The 20318-nt window shown below is 36.5% G+C and overlaps 1 protein-coding gene across 1 annotated transcript in view; it reads right to left on the reverse strand.

Annotated features, from left to right (window-relative positions):
* LOC111159903 (M-phase phosphoprotein 8) overlaps positions 1-20318 on the reverse strand; it is a 61928-nt gene that overhangs the window by 28414 nt on the left and 13196 nt on the right. The window contains exons 2-5 of the mRNA XM_022522578.1: positions 18959-19114; positions 5872-6717; positions 4290-4389; positions 2284-2541 (exon numbers count right to left, since the gene is read on the reverse strand). Coding sequence (XP_022378286.1) covers positions 2284-2541; positions 4290-4389; positions 5872-6717; positions 18959-19114 — 1360 coding nt within the window. The remainder of the gene's footprint in view (positions 1-2283; positions 2542-4289; positions 4390-5871; positions 6718-18958; positions 19115-20318) is intronic.

Below are 20318 nucleotides of genomic sequence, written 5' to 3' on the forward strand. Positions count from 1 at the left end.
GGGGCGCCTGGGTGGCTCAGTGGGTTAAGCCGCTGCCTTCGGCTCAGGTCATGATCTCAGAGTCCTGGGATCGAGCCCCGCATCGGGCTCTCTGTTCTCTAGGGGAGCCTGCTTCCTCCTCTCTCTCTGCCTGCCTCTCTGCCTGCTTGTGATCTCTCTGTCAAATAAATAAATAAAAAAAAAATAAAAATAAAAAAAAAAATAAAAATCAAGAATGTTCTTGAAACAGTTTCTCCCTTACATAGTGAATTCCTAGGGAACACCTAACTTGATCATAAGAGGTTTTTATATACAGCTAGATTCAATTTGCTAATGTTTTGTTTGGGACATTTACTTGGCCTGTCATTTTCCTTTCTAATGAAATTTTTGTCTCATTTTGGTTCTGAAATTATGATGGGCCCATAGAATGAGTCAGCATTCTTTATTTTTAGGAAGACCTTTTTATAAGTTTGGTAAGCTCTTGCATATGAAAACTATCTGTGCCTGCTGTTAAATTTTTAAGGTTACTTTAAATTACTATTTCACATTCCTTAACAGTTATAAAACTATTCAATTTTTGTATTTCTTCTTGGGACAGTTTTGTTAAACTATATTTTTCTTTTTTTTTTTTTTTAACTATATTTTTCCAAGAATTTTCCCATTCTGTTTTCAAATTTATTGGTAAAAAATTACTCAGAGAATTGTCTTTTTAATCTGGACCCAATCTATAATCATGTCTCTTTTTTCTTTGGAAATATTGTTTGTGTAAGCATCATTTTTTCTCCCTAATCAATGTTGCTAGAAGCTTGCCTATTACTCTTACAATGAACCAACCTCTGGCTTTACTGATGCTTTTTACTATTGGGAGGTCATCGAGAGGATGTGACTTTGGGTTGACCCACAGGCTGGACCTGAGCAACTGGAGGTTTCTCCTTAGAATGTACATGCTACCCACCATTCCCATACTAGGAGCTATTTCAAGGACATAACCTTGAGAATATAAGGTATTATTGAGAACATCTGGACTAAATATGTGACTGAACCCAGTTAAAGCCTCTATATAAACTTCTAAGACTCAGGAGGAGGGGTGTGTGTGTGTGCACATGCACAGATTTATCTACTCATCTTGTGGCCAACCAAGGTGAACCTTGTATATAAGTTCCCTTGCTTATTAAACTTGACATCTATCAATCTGGAATGGCTACCTTCTTCCTTTGGTAATTTCCCACACTCCCCATACCCATGCTGGTTTCAGATCTCATCCAGGGAAATTCTGAGTTCTGTTCTTTGTTTAATATCCCAACAGGAGTGCTGCTTTTTGGCATTTGCCCTGTGGGTAATCTCTTTCCTCCCTCTTATCTACTCCTCTTAGACAGTGTATCAATTGCCTGCAAGCTCAGTAATGTATCAAAAAGCATGTTTTTACACAGTGTTCAGAATCTAGTTGTTCTGCAGTATGGGAGCCACCCAGAGAATCTAGCCTGCATATATTTTTAAATATTTTAAAAATTCTCTTCAATTATTTTTCAAGATTCACAAGAAACAGTTTTATCAGGTTAACCTCTTTTGTTTATTCCATCCTAGTTTTACACACACAACTCTTTTTATTACTCTTCCCTATAGCTATTGTACTCTGTATTCCACATGATTCTACCCTCCTTGGCAGCCAATTCCAACATCCCCAGGATAGCATTTATAATATAGTCTTATTTATCAAGTGTTACTTACTGCAAAGTTAAAAGGGCAGAATACAAATAAGTCTGTATTTGATAATTTCCTGAAAAAAATCTAGTAAGATATAGAAACAGAATGCTGGGCAAGAGTAGGTAATGTAGAAAACCGAAATCTTTCCAATTTCTAAATGTGTTGAGCACAGTATAGGAACTCAGAAAATATTTAATGAATTTAGAAATCATAGAAAGACTTAAGCCTTCAATATAAAAGTGTAGTAAAAATGTCAGGAGAGTCACTAAAATCTATGCTATTATTTTCTGATCAGAATTATACTGGAAGAGGGACGCCTGGGTGGCTCAGTTGGTTGGACGACTGCCTTGGGCTCAGGTCATGATCCCGGAGTCCCGGGATCGAGTCCCACATCGGGCTCCCAGCTCCATGGGAAGTCTGCTTCTCCCTCTGACCTTCTCCTTGCTCATGCTCTCTCTCACTGTCTCTCGCTCAAATAAATAAATAAAAACTTAAAAAAAAAAAAAAAAAAAGAATTATACTGGAAGAGAAGAGTAAGGAGAATGAAATAATATGGTGCATTTACCGTGAAAAAATAATGCAAAATGACCACACACATACCAGAATTTTCATCTGCTTGGCACATACTGTCTAGAACCTCTTGATCACCTTCTGCAGCTATATATGCCCAAGTATCAGTTTCATCTCTTGTATTTCTCCTTTCTTTAAGTAACTGCTTGTTTTCCTTGGTTTTGTGATCTTCTGTGATTTTACAATCTAGTGATATTTCTTCTCTTTTCCGATTATTCTCAGGAAAATCATTTTTTTCTTCTGGAGTTAATTTAAATAAATCAAATGCATTTCTGATTTCCTTAAAGGCTGGTGAAAAAATAAAATTGAGAATAAATATGAGTCACAAATTTCTGTTGTAATCATAAGAAAATCTGGGTGTTAAGCAGTTATTTTTTAAATTTTTACTAATACTTGCCTTGGTTATAAAGCACGATCAAATTTACCATTCAAAGCCATGAAGTTATTTCAACTGGCCTTTCTACTGGCTGCTCAATATTTAGAAAGGGTTTCTAAAGTGAATAGCTGTTAAGTGTTTAGAACTACTCCCAGTTTTGATAAAGGCTTACTAAAGATGGTGAGTCTCAAAATAATCCTAGCCATGCCACCACCGTCCTGCTAAAATAACTGCCTACAACTGTATCCTGAGGTTAACCTTACACAAAAATGATTCCTGGTGGTGAACGGGAGAAACGGGTGCCAGCACACTGACCATGCACGAGTAAAATTATACCTATTGTCTGTGAAAATCCACTCAGCTTTTAGCTAAAGATAAAAGTGGAAAGAATACGGGGCCCCTGGGTGGCTTGGTGGGTTAAGCCTCTGCCTTCGGCCCAGGTCGTGGTCTCGGGGTCCTGGGATCGAGCCCCGCGTCAGGCTCACTGCTCTGCGGGGAGCCTGCTTCCTCTTCTCTCTCTACCTGCCCCTCTGCCTACTTGTGATCTCTGTCTGTCAAATAAATAAAATCTTTGGGAAAAAAAAGTATTTAAAAAAAAAAAGGTGGAAAGAATACTGGCAATAATGACCTCTAAAAAGGGCAGAACAGAACAAAATTAGGAAGAACTCCATTATAAACTCTGGGTACATACCAGACAGGATTTATTAGCAGGGATGTTGAAAACTGGACTCCCAGGTAAGTACCATTATAAATGGGATGAACAGCAGTTTAAGACTATATGTTGAAGGTAAAAGTGTATCAGAAATAGACAAAGATAGTAGGAGGAAGAAAAAAATTATCCAGCTTCAATTTCACAGTATTTTGAATCTCTACTTTTTGAAGAATAATACATGTTTAAAACTACAGTACTCTGACTAGATAGCCTTTAAATTGTAAACTACTTTATGCATAATCCATCAAAACAAGTGCTCCTTCTCAGCTTCCAATACCCTACTACTTACTACTAAATCACAACTTAGGCTTATAACCAAAATCTACTTTGACTATTACTCTTAGCTTTTGGGAGAAAAACCAAGGGAAATTATCTATCTCTGAGAATCACCACTTCATTAGAACATGTGTCCAAGTACTTCTGGTACATGAACTAAAATATCCATTGCGGTTTTATTCAAATACTACAATGGTGAATGTTTTATAAAGTACTTGATTACAGTATTGACATGTCATGGATTCTCAGTATGTTGCATCTTTCTGATCCAAAATTTATACTCAATATTTTATTTACACAAATGACTCATAGCTAAATACAACATATGTATTAACAGTAGTTTGTCTCATTCAGCATCCACTATAAATAGAGACATTTACTCTTCTACCAGAACTAACTTATATTGTCTCTGTGATCCTAGTGTACTTCATCAAAAGGAGAAACAACAAAGTAAACAGAAGAGAAAAAATTACAGAAACAATATGAACCGTAATACAATAAACTAAAGTAACTGTTTAAATAAAAGTAGCATAAAGTGCTAAATTCTCCAGTGAAATTTTTTAGTTCTATGACATTGCAGGTTAGAAATGAGAGACTATCTTCACACTAAATTGAATTCTTTGTATAAAAGATGACAATGGTAAATGACAAAATGCTAGTATTCACACTCACTCTTTAATCCCTTTGGCTCTTTACGGCCTTTTTCTTCCTTGTCCAAATCATGCCTTTTCTGGTTTTTTTCTTTGGGTTCATTTTTTTTAATCTCTTTCTCCTGAAAGAGACATATGAAAGACCCAAAACAAGAAGAAAGAACTGATATTATATATTTGAAGACTGGAAAACACAGGTCCCTGGCACCAGTGGCTGCATTTTGGGTACTACGGCACATAACCTCTAATTATTAAATCTTTTTTCACATCAACTGCTTCCTCAGTCAGGATTATCCCTCAACCACGAAGATTTACAAAATATCAAATTCAAAACCCAATACCTCACTCTAAATATTTTTCATTATTAAAAATTCAAGAAAAAGCCACGTGGGTGGCTCAGTGAGTTAAGCTGCTGCCTTCGGCTCAGGTCATGATCCCAGGGTCCTGGGATCGAGCCCCGCAATGGCCTTTCTGCTTAGCAGGGAGCCTGCTTTCCTTCCTCTCTCTGCCTGCCTCTCTGCCTACTTGTGATCTCTGTCTGTCAAATAAATAAATAAAATCTTAAAAAAAAAAATTCAAGAAAAATTCTCCTTTAGTACTACTAATGAAACATCATTATTTTTATTTCTCCACATTCTCCTTTCTGATCTTTGTAAATTTACATAGATAATTTTGTTTAAAATTCATTTTCCTTTATTTATACTGCATAGATATTTTTACGACTGAGTTTATATTTATAATTTTCTTCAGCATAATATTTTACAAACTTTTCTATTTTTGCTACCTTGACCTCATAATTAGTATTTCAATGGAGAGATAACAGTCCCAAAGTTGATACAACAACATTTTCTTAATCATTTCCCTCATGGCTAGACAGTTAGTTGGACTGGTATTAGTTTTAGTAGAACTACACTGCCATAAATATGTTTGTATATCTAGCTTTTCCCTGCGTTAAAATGATCTCCTTAAGATAAATCCACAAAGAATAATGGATGAAAAAAAGATCTTTTTATAGCTCTTGGTAAATATTGCATATATGAATACTTTCATAATGAGGAAACTATTTACATTTTGAAAAACCATACAAAATAACTTTTATAATAATGGGATAAAATCCTATTAAACATTTTTTTAAGATTTAAAAGGCTTGTAATTATTTGTGCATATTATTTAAGTAAAAAACAAACAGTATAGTGAGAAAGAAGGGATAAAATAGCAAGCAAGGAAAAGCTAAGCTGATGAAACTTATTTTCAGCGTTAATACACAATGCTACATACCATCTGAGTACCCCTAAAAAAAATCCTTTTGTTCCCAAATTAGTCCTCAATTTTCTAGTTGTAATCTAAAAAAGGCAAGTTTTAAGACTAAGAGAGAAACTTGGGAGATCCAAAAGCTAGATGATCTTCAGGATTTGTAAGTGCTTATTCTAGTCACATAGTAAGTAACTTAACCACTGAAAAACTATTCTTATAGTTTGTTTCACGGTTTCCTCTTTGTTTTTGTGAAATTTCTTGATCACTCAAAAAGAATGCCAGCTTGATCTGAATATTTCTGTATTCTGTAAGATTTTGACTGCCCTTCAACCAATCCCCAGAGTACTTACCTCTCCACCTGAGTCAGGGGACCTGAGGCCTCTCTCTTCCACACCTGCTCTTGAACTCTTTAGTGTCTGGACAGGTAAAGGCGGCAGCTTATCTAACTCTGTGGTGCTTCTGCCTTTGTCCTGATTCCTTTGCTTCTTATATATAGTTTTCTTCTCTAGGAAAAGATTCCTGTTTTCTAGTGTTTTGCTTTCTTTAAGTTCCTCGGTCTTTCTCAGTTTCTTTCTTTTTCTCTTTGCTTTGACTTCTGCATCCTCATCAGCACTAACAAAGTCATCTGGCTGTTTATCAAAATCATCTTGAATTGCATCTTGCTCTGCTTTATCTTTTACGCTTTTAATCTTCTGTTTCTCTTCTCTGTTGTCAGAATGTAAATCTTCACTGTCATCTTCTTGAAAAGGGGAGTCATTAAGTATACTTGATTCAGATTCCAACTGAGATTCAACACATTTCTCTTTTTTTGTTTTTCTGTTTTCTCTGGAATCTTCTCTTAATTTATTCTTTAAATCTCTTATTTCACCCTTTTTAACTTTCTTTAATTCCTTTGTTTCTTTTGTATCCTCTTTCTTGGGTTTTTTGGACTCCTTTAATTCTTCTTTGGCTTCTGAAATTCTTTTCTTTGTCCTTAAATCAAAAACAAAACTTTCAGAGGAGCTTTCCAGGTCTGGTTTGGATTTATCTTTGAGTTTCCCAGTCTTTGCTTTTTTCTTTTTCATATCATCTGGGCTTTTCTCTTCTCTATACCTTAATTTTTTCTTTTTCTTCTTTGGAGAAGTATCTTCTTTTGTCTCACTTTGCTGATCGCTATCAGAATTTGCCTCAAATATGTCATTATTTAAGGACAGTCTCTATAAAATATAAAAAGACTTAACTAGTCATTAACATAGCAATTTAAAGATTTTGAAAAGTAGTACTAATGAAAACTGGTAGAAATGATTTTATTTTCAAGCAGTTTCTCAACTTCTTAAAATTATTTATCTAGGGGCGCCTGGGTGGCTCAGTGGGTTAAGCCTCTGCCTTCAGCTCAGGTCATGATCTCGGGGTCTTGGGATTGAGCCCTGCATCGGGCTCTCTGCTCAGCGGAGAGCCTGCTTCCCCCTCTCTCTCTGTCTGCCTCTCTGACTACTTGTGATCTCTGTCTAATAAATAAATAAAATCTTTAAAAAACAATCATTTATCTAAATTGAAGTTGTATATTACTTATGTCTCTGATTTAGCAAATAGGTCTTGGCGATGATAGTAAGTCTCATTTTAAAAAAGCAAATAAAGTGCTAAAAAAATGTTGGTGTTACTGAAGGTCCCAAACTAAACTAAAACAGAAATGAACAATAAAAGCCTTATGTATGGTGTGTTTTATATGATTTGAAATTCAAATTTTCCTAAATCACCAAGAAAGTAATTTGTATAGACTTTCTTGGCTGACAAAAAAGTAGTTACCAATCTAAATGCAAGGTTTTTAAAGAGTAGATCCTAGATATCTTTAAAGGTCCTATTGTATTTCACAGTTACATATGGAATGGGCAAGACTGCACACAAATCTTACTTCCCCAATTGATCTGATTTGTGTTGGAACCTGAAATATCTCCTATGGAAAATAAATTTTCACCGCTAAAAAACCCCCCAAAACAGCAAGAACAACAACAAAAAACAAAACCAAAACAAAAAAAACCCCACAAAAAACAAAACAAAAAATAAAACCAACCAAACAAAAAACCCCACACCTTAAAAATACTCATGATAGGCACAAAAACACTGCAAAGTATTTTCAGTTCTCATTCCCCAAAGTCTTTTCTTCTAAATGATGTGCAGGTGGAAAGGGAGGGAAGATAGGTACACTTTAAAAACATTTTCCTGGGCACCTGGGTGGCTCAGTTCGTTAAGCATCTGCCTTCTGCTCAGGTCCTGATCCCAGGATCCTGGGATCAAGACCCACACTGGGCTACTTGCTTAGCAGGAAGCCTGTTTCTCCCTCACCTTCTTGCCTGCTGCTCCCCCTGCTTCTGCTATCTCTCACTAGCTCTCTCTGTCAAATACATAAAATCTTTAAATTAAAAAAATAAAAAAATTTAAAAACCCACATTTTTCCTATAGTGTCTAAGAAATGAACATCACTGAGGTTAACAAGATAGTGAGAGTATGGTGGAACTGGCATAACTTTTTGAATCTCCCTGAATTGCTTCATAAAAAGACAGAGCTGGGGTGCCTGGGTGGCTCAGTGGGTTAAAGTCTCTGTCTTCGGCTCAAGTCATGATCCCAGGGTCCTGGGATGGAGCCCCACATTGAGACCCACATTGGGCTATCTGCTCTGCAGGAAGCCTGCTTCCCTTCCTCTCTCTGTCTGCCGCTCTGCCTACTTGTGATCTCTGTCAAATAAATAAATAAAATCTTAAAAAAAAAAAAAAAAAGATTGACAGGTCAATCCGAGAGGAGTGGAAGGAAGGGGGCAGAAGCTGTACGTGTACAGGGTGACTGCAGGTGTCTATGGACATGTGAAGGGCTGGCCCAGGCCAGGTCCTGTGAACTATCGAAAGTATTTTCAGTGGTCTCTTCCAGGACTTCCATGACAAAACCCCAAAATGAGGAGAAACTACTGGAATTAGATTCCAAATAAAGTAGGACAGGGAAAAACAGAAACAAAGAAAAGAGAAGATTCACATTTGGGCAGGGGGAAGGTGAGGTAGGGTAAAACCAAAGCCAGGAAAAAAAAATCTCATTAAGTCTAAGGCCATATTTTTTTAACTAACCCTTCATAAAAATAATAAAGGGCACAGCTCAGGAGCCATTAAGTTAAAAAAAAAAAATCTTGTCCTCTTCTTTTGCTTTCTAAAACATCAGAAAAAGTAATTTCATATCAATATAAATAGCAGAAAATTAGGGTAAAATATTTTACTAAGTTGTTATAAGAAAAAACAAACCAAGGAATAGAGTACTCTAAAACAATGAAAGCATGCCAGAAAGACATGCCTACAAAACAGTAGAGAAAATAAACAAAAATTTTGAGGCATCACACAAAAATACCAAGTCACTTAGAAGAGAAGGAAATTCAGATTCATCTTTTTTTAAAAAAAGATTTTATCTATCTATTTGACAGACAGAGATCACAAGTAGGCAGAGAGGCAGGCAGAGAGAGAGAGAGATAGAGAGAGAGAGAGAGAAGCAGGCTCCCTGCTGATCCCAGGACCCCGGGATCATGACCTGAGTAGAAAGCAGAGGCTTTAACACACTGAGCCACTGTGGCACCCCAGATTCATCTTTAGAGAACAGTGTTTTACTCCAGATAACAACAGAATAACACATTAAGATATTCAACAAAAGAAATTGTGAGCCAAGGAATTTATATCCTGTCAAACCGGCTTTCAGATCTAAAGACTGCAAACAACTATTATGAAATACAAGAACTCTAGGTATATTTTTGTCATGAGCCCTTCCACCATGAGGTGGTTCCAAAACCTTAGCATGCATCAGCATATTGGAGGGCTTATCAAAACACAGGCATGGGGTGCCTGTGTGCTCAGTTAAGCATCCAACTCTTGATTCTGGCTCAGGCTGTGATCTCAGGGTCATAGGATGAGCCCTGTATTGAGCTCTGCTCTCCCTCCCTCTACTCTCTCTTTCAATCTCTAAAATTAAATAAAATCTTAAAAACAAAACAAAACACAACCCCCAACCAAGAAAACCCCAAAACATAGGCAGCCAGTCCCTATCCAACAATGTGCAGCCCAGAGACTGCATTTTTAACACATTTCCAGATGAGGATAACTGATGATTCCGGCCTGGTGTCCACATTTTGAGAACGACTATGCTAAAGAATGAGCTTCAGATAACCAATAATGACTGGTTAGAAATCAAAATAAAGACAGGTAAAAACTATTAAGTAGATTATTTGTTTTTAGAATTAAGACTGAATGAGGGCTATAAGAGAGTATAGTATGTAACAGTCACGAAATACTCTTGAGTAGAGCAGCTATCAAAATAATAGGGAGAGAATGGTGAGAAAATATGAAACAATACATAATATTCTTGCTGACTGCCTTATAGTTCTAACCCAAGAGTAAAGGGACAGTACTTCAAATCAGATATGGAGGTAGAGGGAACACAGTAACAACCAAATGAACCTTGTTGATCAAATTGATAACATAACCATCAGAAAGAAAAAAAATCGATCCAAAGAACTTTTTTTTTTTTTAAATATTTTACTTATTTTACAGAGAGAGAGACATTATTTATTTGACAGAGACACAGAGAGGGAACACAAGCTGGGGGTGGGGAAGCAGGCTCCCCAACGAGCAGGGAGCCTGAGGAGGGGCTCAGGGTCTAGATCCCAGGAGACCAGAGCTGATGGGAAATACTTAACGAATGAGCCAGCCAGGCATCCCCAAAGAACTTTTGAATACTAAACATCCTCAGTGAATATGCTTATGTAGGGACAAAAAGAATTGCAAATAAATTTGGAGTTTTACAACAGAATGGATTTAGTAAACATCCATTTGTAGAACTGAGTAAATGAGTAATGTTGGTGGAAACCAGAGTTCTCACAGTAGGAAAAGGGAAAGAGACTATGGCCAGGCAGAATGAGTGGAAGACCCTGAGGTCATGGACTGAAATTACAGATACCAATACAAATTTATGACTTAAACAAAATGACATATATTTTTTCCTTTAGCTCTGTCTACTTAAAGGGCCTAGAAATAATTGTACCCCATATCATGCTTAGCGAAATAAGTCAATCGGAGAAAGACAACTATCATATGATCTCCCTGATATGAGGGAGAGGAGATGCAACATGGGGAGTTAAGGGTGTAGGAGAAGAATAAATGAAACAAGATGGGATTGGGAGGGAGACAAACCATAAGTGACTCTTAATCTCACAAAACAAACTGAGGGTTAATGGGGGGAGGGGGTTGGGGGGGTGGGATTATGGACATTGGGGAGGGTATGTGCTATGGTGAGTGCTGTGAAGTGTGTAAACCTGGCGATTCACAGACCTGTACCCCTGGGGATAAAAAGATATTATATGTTTAAAAAAAAATAAAACTTAAATAAAAAAAAAATAATAATTGTACCCCAGTAGGTCCTGGTTTTTTAGCCTATTCTCCTCTACAAAGAATCAGGACTCCTTGGAGAAATGATTGATACCAGGGATGGAGTAAGAAAGTACATGGTAACACTGGAACAACTTGTCAGAAGCAACAACGTGCTCAAAACAGAAAGGGAAATATCAAAAGGATACGGAGCTGCCTTGAAGGGGCTCCACCTACCCAAATTTGGGACCATTTTAGCATCAACATGAGTAACAACAGCAATGGAAGACTGATGAATAAAAAGATTCCATGAGTATGTACTGATACTAAAAAAAATTTCAGGGAGGGAGGAGCTGTTCTTTATAAAATACAAACAAAAAATATACTATAACAGCATTAGAAAAATCAGTACTTGTAACCAACAAAGGAATACTAATTGAGGCAAGAAGCATCAAGGTATTTTAAAATCATGGGGTGAGAGGCTGTGGGGGAACAGGAGATTCTCAGTCTCAAAGACTATTCATTATTAGGTTATTTATTATTATGTTATTATTTTAAAAGGAAAAGGGTACCTTTAAAAAGAAAAGGGAAAAAATGGGCCTCACTTTGTCATACAACTGTAATTTAATACTAGCAATAATTGGGATAATTGACATATCATATATCTCTTGCCATAATGTAATTACCTATATAATGCATTTGTCAGAATGTTCACACTGAATCTAATCATCAGGAAACAAACCATCTAATTCCAACTTAGAAAAAAACACTATTTGTGACTTAACACTAATTAGCATTCATCTAATTTCAATGTGAAGAACTTTCTATGAAACAACTAGCCTGGATTTTATTTTATTTTATTATTTATCAGAGAGAGCACAAGCTGGGGGAGTGGCAGGCAGAGGGAGAAGCAGACTCTCCACTGAGCAGGAAGCAGAATGTGGCGCTCCATCCCAGGATCCCGGGATCACAACCTGAGCTGAAAGCAGATGCTTAACTGAATGAGCCACGCAGGTACCCTGAACTGGTTTGGATTCTTAAAGAAAGATCCACATCATGAAAGACGAAAAACGGAAAACAGGCTATGGAACTGTTCTAGGTGAAAGGAAACCAGAAAGACACGAAACTAAATGCTCTGCATGACAGAAAGGAATAAAGAACATCCCAAGACCAACTGGGAAATCCAGATGAATGTAGATGCATCTTAGCTGCACATTAGGTTAACAATATTGCTGAGATACTGCTACTGAGAGGGCACACTGATAAATTTAAAGTTCCTTGAGTGTTAACAATGCAGGAGAATGTCTTTGTTGTCACTAAATATGAAACATATACAAAATACAAATATGCACTGAGGACTTAAAGTCTGCAACCTGCTCTCAAGTGCTTCAGTTGTCATGCTCTCACCCAAAAGCTACCTTTTTGCTTCAAGCAATTTTTGTGAAAGAGTACTTAATGACTTGTAATATTTCAATTTTCCCTCCATTCTAAAGAGTTTACAACCAACTGACTTCCTTCATCTTAAAAATAATTTTGCCTTATTTCACTTAGCATAATCCTCTCCAGTTCCATCCATGTCAATGCAAATGGTAAGAGTAAAATAAGTCAAGCAAAGAAAGACAATATGATTATGGTTTCACTCATATGTGGAACATAAGGAATAGTGCAGAGGACCATAGGGGAAGGAAGGGAAAACTGAAGAAGAAGAAATCAGAGAGGAAGACAAACCATGACAGACTCTGGGAAACAAACTGGGGGTTACGGGAGGTGGGGGGGCAGATGGGGGCGGGTAGAGTAGCCAGGTGATGGGTTTTAAGGAGAGCACATGTGGTGATGAGCACTGGGTATTACATACAACTAATGAGTCATTGAACACTACATCAAAAACTAATGATGTACTATACGTTGGCTAACTGAACAAAATTAAAAAAAAAAAAAAAAAAAAAGAACAGCAGATTTTAAAATAATTTTGATCCAAAACTAAACAAACACATTCACCTATTATTTAAAAGAAAAAAAAAAGAAAGAAAAAAGAAAATCATTTTGCCAAAGACTGGTGTTGACCTCATTTCTAAAGTATACAGCCTGTTTTTATTTAACTGTCCCTATTGATAAAAGCGGAAAAGGTGCAGGGGGCGGTATGGGGGTGAAGAAAAAGAACAAATTTCATCTTGCTAGGTATATGACTAACATTACTTCAAAAAAATTTCAAACAATTATTTTTTCAGAATACTTACAATCATATTATTACTTGGAACACGGAAATAAACATACCCTGTATTCTCCACAAATCACCCAATCTATACTTCCAGCCCAAATCTTTCTCTTCAACTCAGACCAGTATTTCCAATGAGAAACTGGACATCTTCACTTGGATGACAAATAAGTAACTAAAATCTAAAGTGTTCAAAACTGCATGTGTTCAAACTGCATCTGTTCCCTAAGTAATACCACCATTTGTCTGGGTCCCCAAATGAGTAACCTTAGTCATCTCTGACTCCGCTTTTCCCTAGATCAGATCAGTTACTAAATCCTATGGAATGTACAATCAGTTCTCCCAACTATGCTACCTTAATTCAGTCTTACCTCTCCCTGCCAGCAGTGTCTCCCCATCTCAGAACCATGACCACAATATCTCCAGAACTCCTGCTAATAAACGCACAGGGATGAATGACAGGATTAGAAAATCACTATTTTCCACGCTCTAATGAGAGAATGGTCCTAGGCAGTGAGCAACAGCCTCCTAAAACCTACATATGCAAAGTTGGGAGTTTTCTAATGAAGGATCAGACTGAAAACACCTAATTTCAAAGATCGCATTACCCCCACTGTAAGGAGTCAACTAAGGGAGTCAACTAAACATCATGTGCTTTCTGATGTGCAGGAGGTGAACACCACTTACAACTATCCTTGCAAAAATAATTAAACCTGAATGTAAATATAATCATGCTTCCGCATCTAGCTACCAGTTTACAAAAATATGGGGCTAGAGAAACGTGTTAAACACCACCATGCACTCAGCCAAACCCAGCATATGGGAAATTCAACAGAAAATGATGTGATTTCTTCGTCAAATAAACAACACGGAGAAGGAACTGCTTAGAGTAAGATTATTAATGATACATGTTGTGTAGCTCTTTTTCAAATCTCAATTTGCTTGAAAAGATTCTAGCAAACAGGGGTACCTGGGTGATTCAGTTGGTTAAGCATCCGACTCTTGATTTCAGCTCAGGTCATGATTTCGGGGTCATGGGCTCGAGCCCCACATCAGGTTCCATGGTTGTCTTGGAGCTTGCTTGGGATTCTCTCTCTCCCTCTAGTCCTCCCCCCAACCTCCTCCTCTCTCTAAAAAAAATAAATAAATAAAATAAATAAAAAAAACAATCCTAGTGAATAAAAAGGGAGAGAGGGAGCAGTGGACAGAAAAAGGAAGAATGGTGAAGTACTGGTAACAACTGACAATGGTGACATTTAAATGAGTCTCATGACACTGCCCTTTACAGGTTTGTGTGTTCAAATTTTCCTTAACTGAATTCTTTAAAAATAAGAGTCTGGACGGTATCAGACACTATATTTATTAAAAATGCTATCCCTAAATAAAAGAAAAAACCCAGAAAGGTATAAATAGTAAAGTGCTGATAAAGCAGAACAGATTGTAGATTATCTATCCATTAAAAACAAAGGGCTAGACCATATCACACATATGTACGTTAAATAGCACCTCAATTTTGAGTTTAAAATATTTGATGGGCAACAAAAAGATAAAAAGGGAACCAAATGTTAAATGATGAAAAGTATTTTAATGAACAAATAACATTTCTATGTCATGTATATTTTCTGATTAATAGCATTAAAACCATTTTTGGGAATTATTTTATTTATTTAAAAATATGTATTTATTTTAGAGAGAGAGAAAGAAAGCATGAGCAGGAGGGACAGAGGGAAAGGGAGAATCTCAAGCAGACCCCTAGCTGTGCGCAGAGCCCAATGCAGGGCTTGATTTCAAAACCCTGAGATCACGACCTGAGCTGAAACCAAGAATCAGACACTTAATTGACAGCGCCATCCAGGTGCTCTTTTTTGGGTTATTTTAGAAAACCATTTCTAATTTCTGTGATGCTTAACTTAACTAAGTCCTAAGCAAACAATGCTCCCAGATTTAAGCAGAAAAAGTGACAAATCAAATATTCTTACAGATACTACTGTGGTGAAACCCCTACATAAGACAAAAATTTTGGTTACTGGGATAGATCACAATTTTCATAGACGACACATATTTGTTGCTTGTATGAACATGGACGATGAGATGAACAAAGCAATTTTCTCCTACATACTATTTCTATATCTACAGTGAAAAGAATCACGAAAATTTTTCAATGGCAAAACTATTTTGCTAAAGAGGAAAAAGATCAACGACTAGTTGTATTTTTGCCATATTTCTATCCACTGATCTTACCTCAAAGAGTCACAGCAATAGACTGAATACTTAACAGACGAGAGAATTCATGAGAAAGCTGACATCATATAGGAAATAGAAGTCAGTCTTTTTAAAATGTAAATTTTGAATTTTTGAATTTCAGATTCAAAATGTACCTAAAATTTTAAATTTTTTAAAAAAGATTTTATTTATTTATTAGAGAGAGAGAAACAGAGAGAGAGAGATCACCAGCAGGGTGGGGGGCAGAGGTCAAAGCAGACTCCCCAATGAGCAGGGAGCCTGACACTCAATTCCAGGACCCTCGGATCATGACCTGAGCTGAAGGCAGACCCTTAATCAACTAAGCCACGCAGGCACCCCTAGAATTTTAAATTATTTATAAAATAGTAAGGAGAGCTTAGAAAAAAAATACTTTTTACAAGTGGAGAACTGTCTTTTTTTTTTTAAACACCATTTTTAAGTAATCTTTACACCCAATGTAAGGCTCATACTTACAACCCCAAGATCAAGTGTTGCATACTCTACTGACTGAGCCAGCTAGGCACCCCTCAGGTGGAGAAATATCTTTCTAAAATTAAGACTGGATTCATAAGCTTAAGAATACACCTTAAACACACCAGTCTATCAGGAATCATTCTCATTCAGACCATTATCAGTAATTCTAAATCAAGAAAAAGAGCTGCAAGTAGGGTTTAACCAGAGGCTTGGTAAAGTAAAAGAGACAATAAAGCTAGTATTCTGTAAGAAAAAAATTTCTTGGGATAAGTTTTAGCAAACTTACCTTATTGCAGGAAATGCAGGAAAATGAGAAATACACTTTAGCAAGAATTCAATCAAAAAGTCTAGTTTTTTTGAGTAATGAGAACCTATCACTTAGTAAAACAGGTTTATTTGTGTTTGTAAGAGTGTTTTTAGGGAAAGAAATAGGGAAGGAAACAATAGGCACCCATTCCATAAGAGTGAAGTGTAAGTATAGCAAAAGAATTTGAGGAAAAGTCTTTACTGTGAACTCATTTTGTAAAATGTTCCTTTAAAAAAAATTTAAAAGTAATGCAAATTTTGCTTAGTAATTTAAAAACTGTATTTATTAAAGACCTTGCCACTATAACAAAAATTTAAAAACCAGGTAAGTCCACTACTCTGAATGGATTTCAAGTGATAGCCCAAACTGGTTAAGAATACAGCTGCCTGGCTCTATCATTACTAACTGGTTAACCTGAGCTATAGTTACTTATCTAAACCTCGGTTTCTCCTCTTAATCTACATAAAGTGATGACCCAGTGTTTGGCACATATACAGTATAAGTGTTCAGTAAATACAAGCTGCCTTGTTACTGCTATTATTATTAACAACCACTATATTCAGTCAAAATTGGTTCCTAATATTGTTTTGGTTGAAACTCCAATTGTATGGAAAGAAGATAAACATTCAGTCCTTAAAATCTAGGCTTCAGTAAAGTTAGAATCTATTTCTTGTGAAAATTTTTCACCATATAGTTCTAAGTCCAAGAAGTTCTGCCAGTATTCTAAAAAAATTACAATAATTTCTAATGAAAAAGAAAACTAAAAGCAAAAGCAAAAAGTTGAGTAGGAGTTGGTTCAATTTGTAAATAGAAGCTATAAAGGAAATTTACATGAAAAAGTACAATGGGAATTATACAAGAATGGAATTCTTACAAGAATTTATAAATAAGGAAAAAATAAATAAATAAATAAGATAAATAAGAATAGGAATATATAAGAATGGGAATTCTAACAAGATTTATAAATAAATCCAATTCAATTATTTGTGGAATAAGAGGACCAAAGATAAAACAATAGACAAATCCACAGAAGGAAACCCTTACTCCAAGTTTTTGCTTCTGTTTTAATAATATCCCACTCTAACCTGTAAGGGCCTGGTTGGCCAGAGGGAGTCATTTGGTGTTTATGTAGTGAACTTAGATTGACCCCGCCCCTCCCAGAGGAACTTACTTGCAAAGCCTAGATACAAGGGCGGGTCAGGCCAGGTGAAGACATCCAATCAGTGGGGTGCGCATATATCTACTAGGGTAAATTGAAATTCAATTGGCCACCCGTGTGTTACCTAGCAGTTTTTTCTGTGTGTGGCAGACCTTGCATGACTGTGCTGTTTTCTCTGTGTATTGCAATCTCATTGGCCACCTGTGTATAGCCCGGCTAAACTACCTCTATAAAAAGTTAGTCTGTGAGGCTGGGAGGGGTCACCTCTTTGCAAGAGACGGCCCTGACCGGTCAGTTTGATTCTTGGTGCGAAATAAAGCTTTGCTTGACCTTCGCTTTGTATCAGTCTCGCTCCTTTGATTACGGACCCGAACATAGTCCACCATGAAACCTTTTTCCAAACTGCTGATGACAGAAGTTTAACTTATCTGGGGCACCTGGGTGGCTCAGTCAGTTAAGCATCACTTTTTTTTTTTTTAAAGATTTTTTATTTTTTATTTGACAGAGATCACAAGTAGGCAGAAAGGCAGGCAGAGAGAGAGGGGGAAGCAGGCTCCCTGCTGATCAGAGAGCCTGATCCGGGGTCTCGATCCCAGGACCCTGGGATCATGACCTGAGCCAAAGGCAGAGGCTTTAACCCACTAAGCCACCCAGGCACCCCAAGCCTCAGACTCTTGATTTTAGCTCAGGTCACAATCTCAGGGTCGAGAGATGAAGCTGTGTCAATTTATCGTGTACGTGGAGCCTGCTTGGTCTCCTTTCCTTTTGCCCCTCCCCCACTAGCACTCTCTCTTTCTAAGACAAATGAATAGATCTTAAAAAAAAAAGTTTAAATTATCTGAGCTCCTTGACCTCTAAATCCTTCCTTACCATCAGCAAGAGTTTACTAAAAAGCAATAAAGTAGCTAAAAACCAAAATGGGAATAGAAGAGAAAAATAAAAATCAGATCTGTGAATAATCTCTAATAGATTAAAATTTATAGCTTTATAAAATGATTTAAGATTTATTTTAATTAGCAGAAAAATCAGCCATAATACATTGATAATGCAGATAAAACATACAAATATGTACTATACCTGTAGTAACAACATGAATAATACAAAAAAATGTTCCTAAGGTACACAAAAACAAGATGCTCATACCATGGATGAACAAAAATTTTGACATGTTTTTAACCTCCCCACTTTCACCTTACTCTTAACTAAAAGAACAATACTAATCGGCATGTCCAAACTGTATTTATTTGTCAACTGTGATCATAGGCTGACTACAGAAGGAAGAGTTTGGCAAAATCAATTTAAACATTCTGTGAGAATCAATCGGCTGTACAGAATTTATAATACATGGAATACTATATATTTTATTATTATTTGTAATTTTTAAAAAAGACTTTATTTGAGAGAGCAAGAAAGAGAGCACAAGCAGAGGGTGAGGTGTGGGGAGGGACAGAGGGAGAGGGAGAGACAGGCTCCCCAGTGAGCAGGGAGCCAATGTGAGGCTGGATCCCAGGACTCTGGGATCATGACCTGAGCCAAAGGCAAATACTTAACTGACTGAGCCACCCAGGCACCCTATTTGTAAATTCTTTACTGCACATTCCTTATGTTAGTAAAAATTATAGTAAGTTTATTATTCTGAAAAGAAGAAATATGAAATAAAACATGATACCTGAATATCCTTCTTAACTGGCTTAGCTTTGTTCTCCACAACTTTCTTCCTAAATTCAAGAAGAACTTCTTTACAGTCCTCAAGATGAATCTCAGGCTCCCAGGTATCATCATCTGATGTGTATCCTTTCCATCGAACTTTGTAAAGGATTTTACCCTGTTACAGAATTTAAAACAGCCAAATAAAGAACATTAAATTTGATAATTTAAATTATTAAATACATACATACAATCCTGAGAATATACAAATGAACTTGAAATGGAAATTAACATCATTATAAAGTATGTTCATCTCCTGAAGAAAGTGCATTTAAGAAAAAGTGTCACACCAAAAGTAAACAAATGAAACTCTATCAAATTAAAAAACTTCTTTACTACAAAGGAAACCAACAAAATGAAAAAGCAACCTACTGTACTGGCAAATATTTCCAAATCACGTATCTGATAATGGGTTAATAATATCCAAAACACAGAAAGAACTCATACAATTCAATAACAATGACAAAAAAATCCGCTTAAAAAATGGGCAGACTGGGGCACCTGGGTGGCTCAGTTGGTTAAGCAACTGCCTTTGGCTCAGGTCTTGATCCCAGAGTCCTGGGATCAAGCCCCACATCAGGCTCCCAGCTCCATGGGGAGTGTGTTTCTCCCTCTGACCTTCTCCCCTCTCATGCTCTCTCTCACTGTCTCTCTCTCAAATAAATAAATAAATGGGCAGATCTGAATGGACATTTTTCCAAAGAAGACATACAAATGGCCAACATATATATGAAAAGATGTTCAACGTCACTAATCAGGGAAAGGAAATCAAAACCACAATGAGATCTTACCTCATACCTGTTATTAATGAAAAGAAATAACAGGTATTAGCAAGGACTAGGAAAAAAGGAAAACACCTGTGCACCATTGGTGAGAATGTAAACTACTATAGCCACTACACAAAAACAGTAAAAAGCTTCCTCAAAAAATTAAAAACAAAAACAAAACCAAAAAAATCTACCATATGATCCAGCAATTCCACTTCTGGGTATTTATCTGAAGAAAATAAAAACACTAACTCAAAAAGATATATGTACCCCCATTTCACTGCATCATCACTTCAATAGCCAAAAAGTAGAAATAGCCCAAGTATCCTCAATAGATGAATGAAGAAAATGCACACACACACACACACACACACACACACACAAATATTATTTGGCCATTAAAAAAAAAAAGGAATCATGACACTGGCAACATGTTGGACCTCAAGAACATTATACTAAGTAAAGTAAGCAAGAGAGAGAAAGACAAATGATCTCAATTATGTATGGAAGGAAACAAAATAAAACAAAAACCAAAGCTCACAGAAAAACAGAAAA

The sequence above is a fragment of the Enhydra lutris genome, unplaced genomic scaffold (genome assembly GCF_002288905.1).
Source record: "Enhydra lutris kenyoni isolate GAN:26980312 unplaced genomic scaffold, ASM228890v2 scaffoldscaffold71, whole genome shotgun sequence".
NCBI lineage: Eukaryota > Metazoa > Chordata > Mammalia > Carnivora > Mustelidae > Enhydra > Enhydra lutris.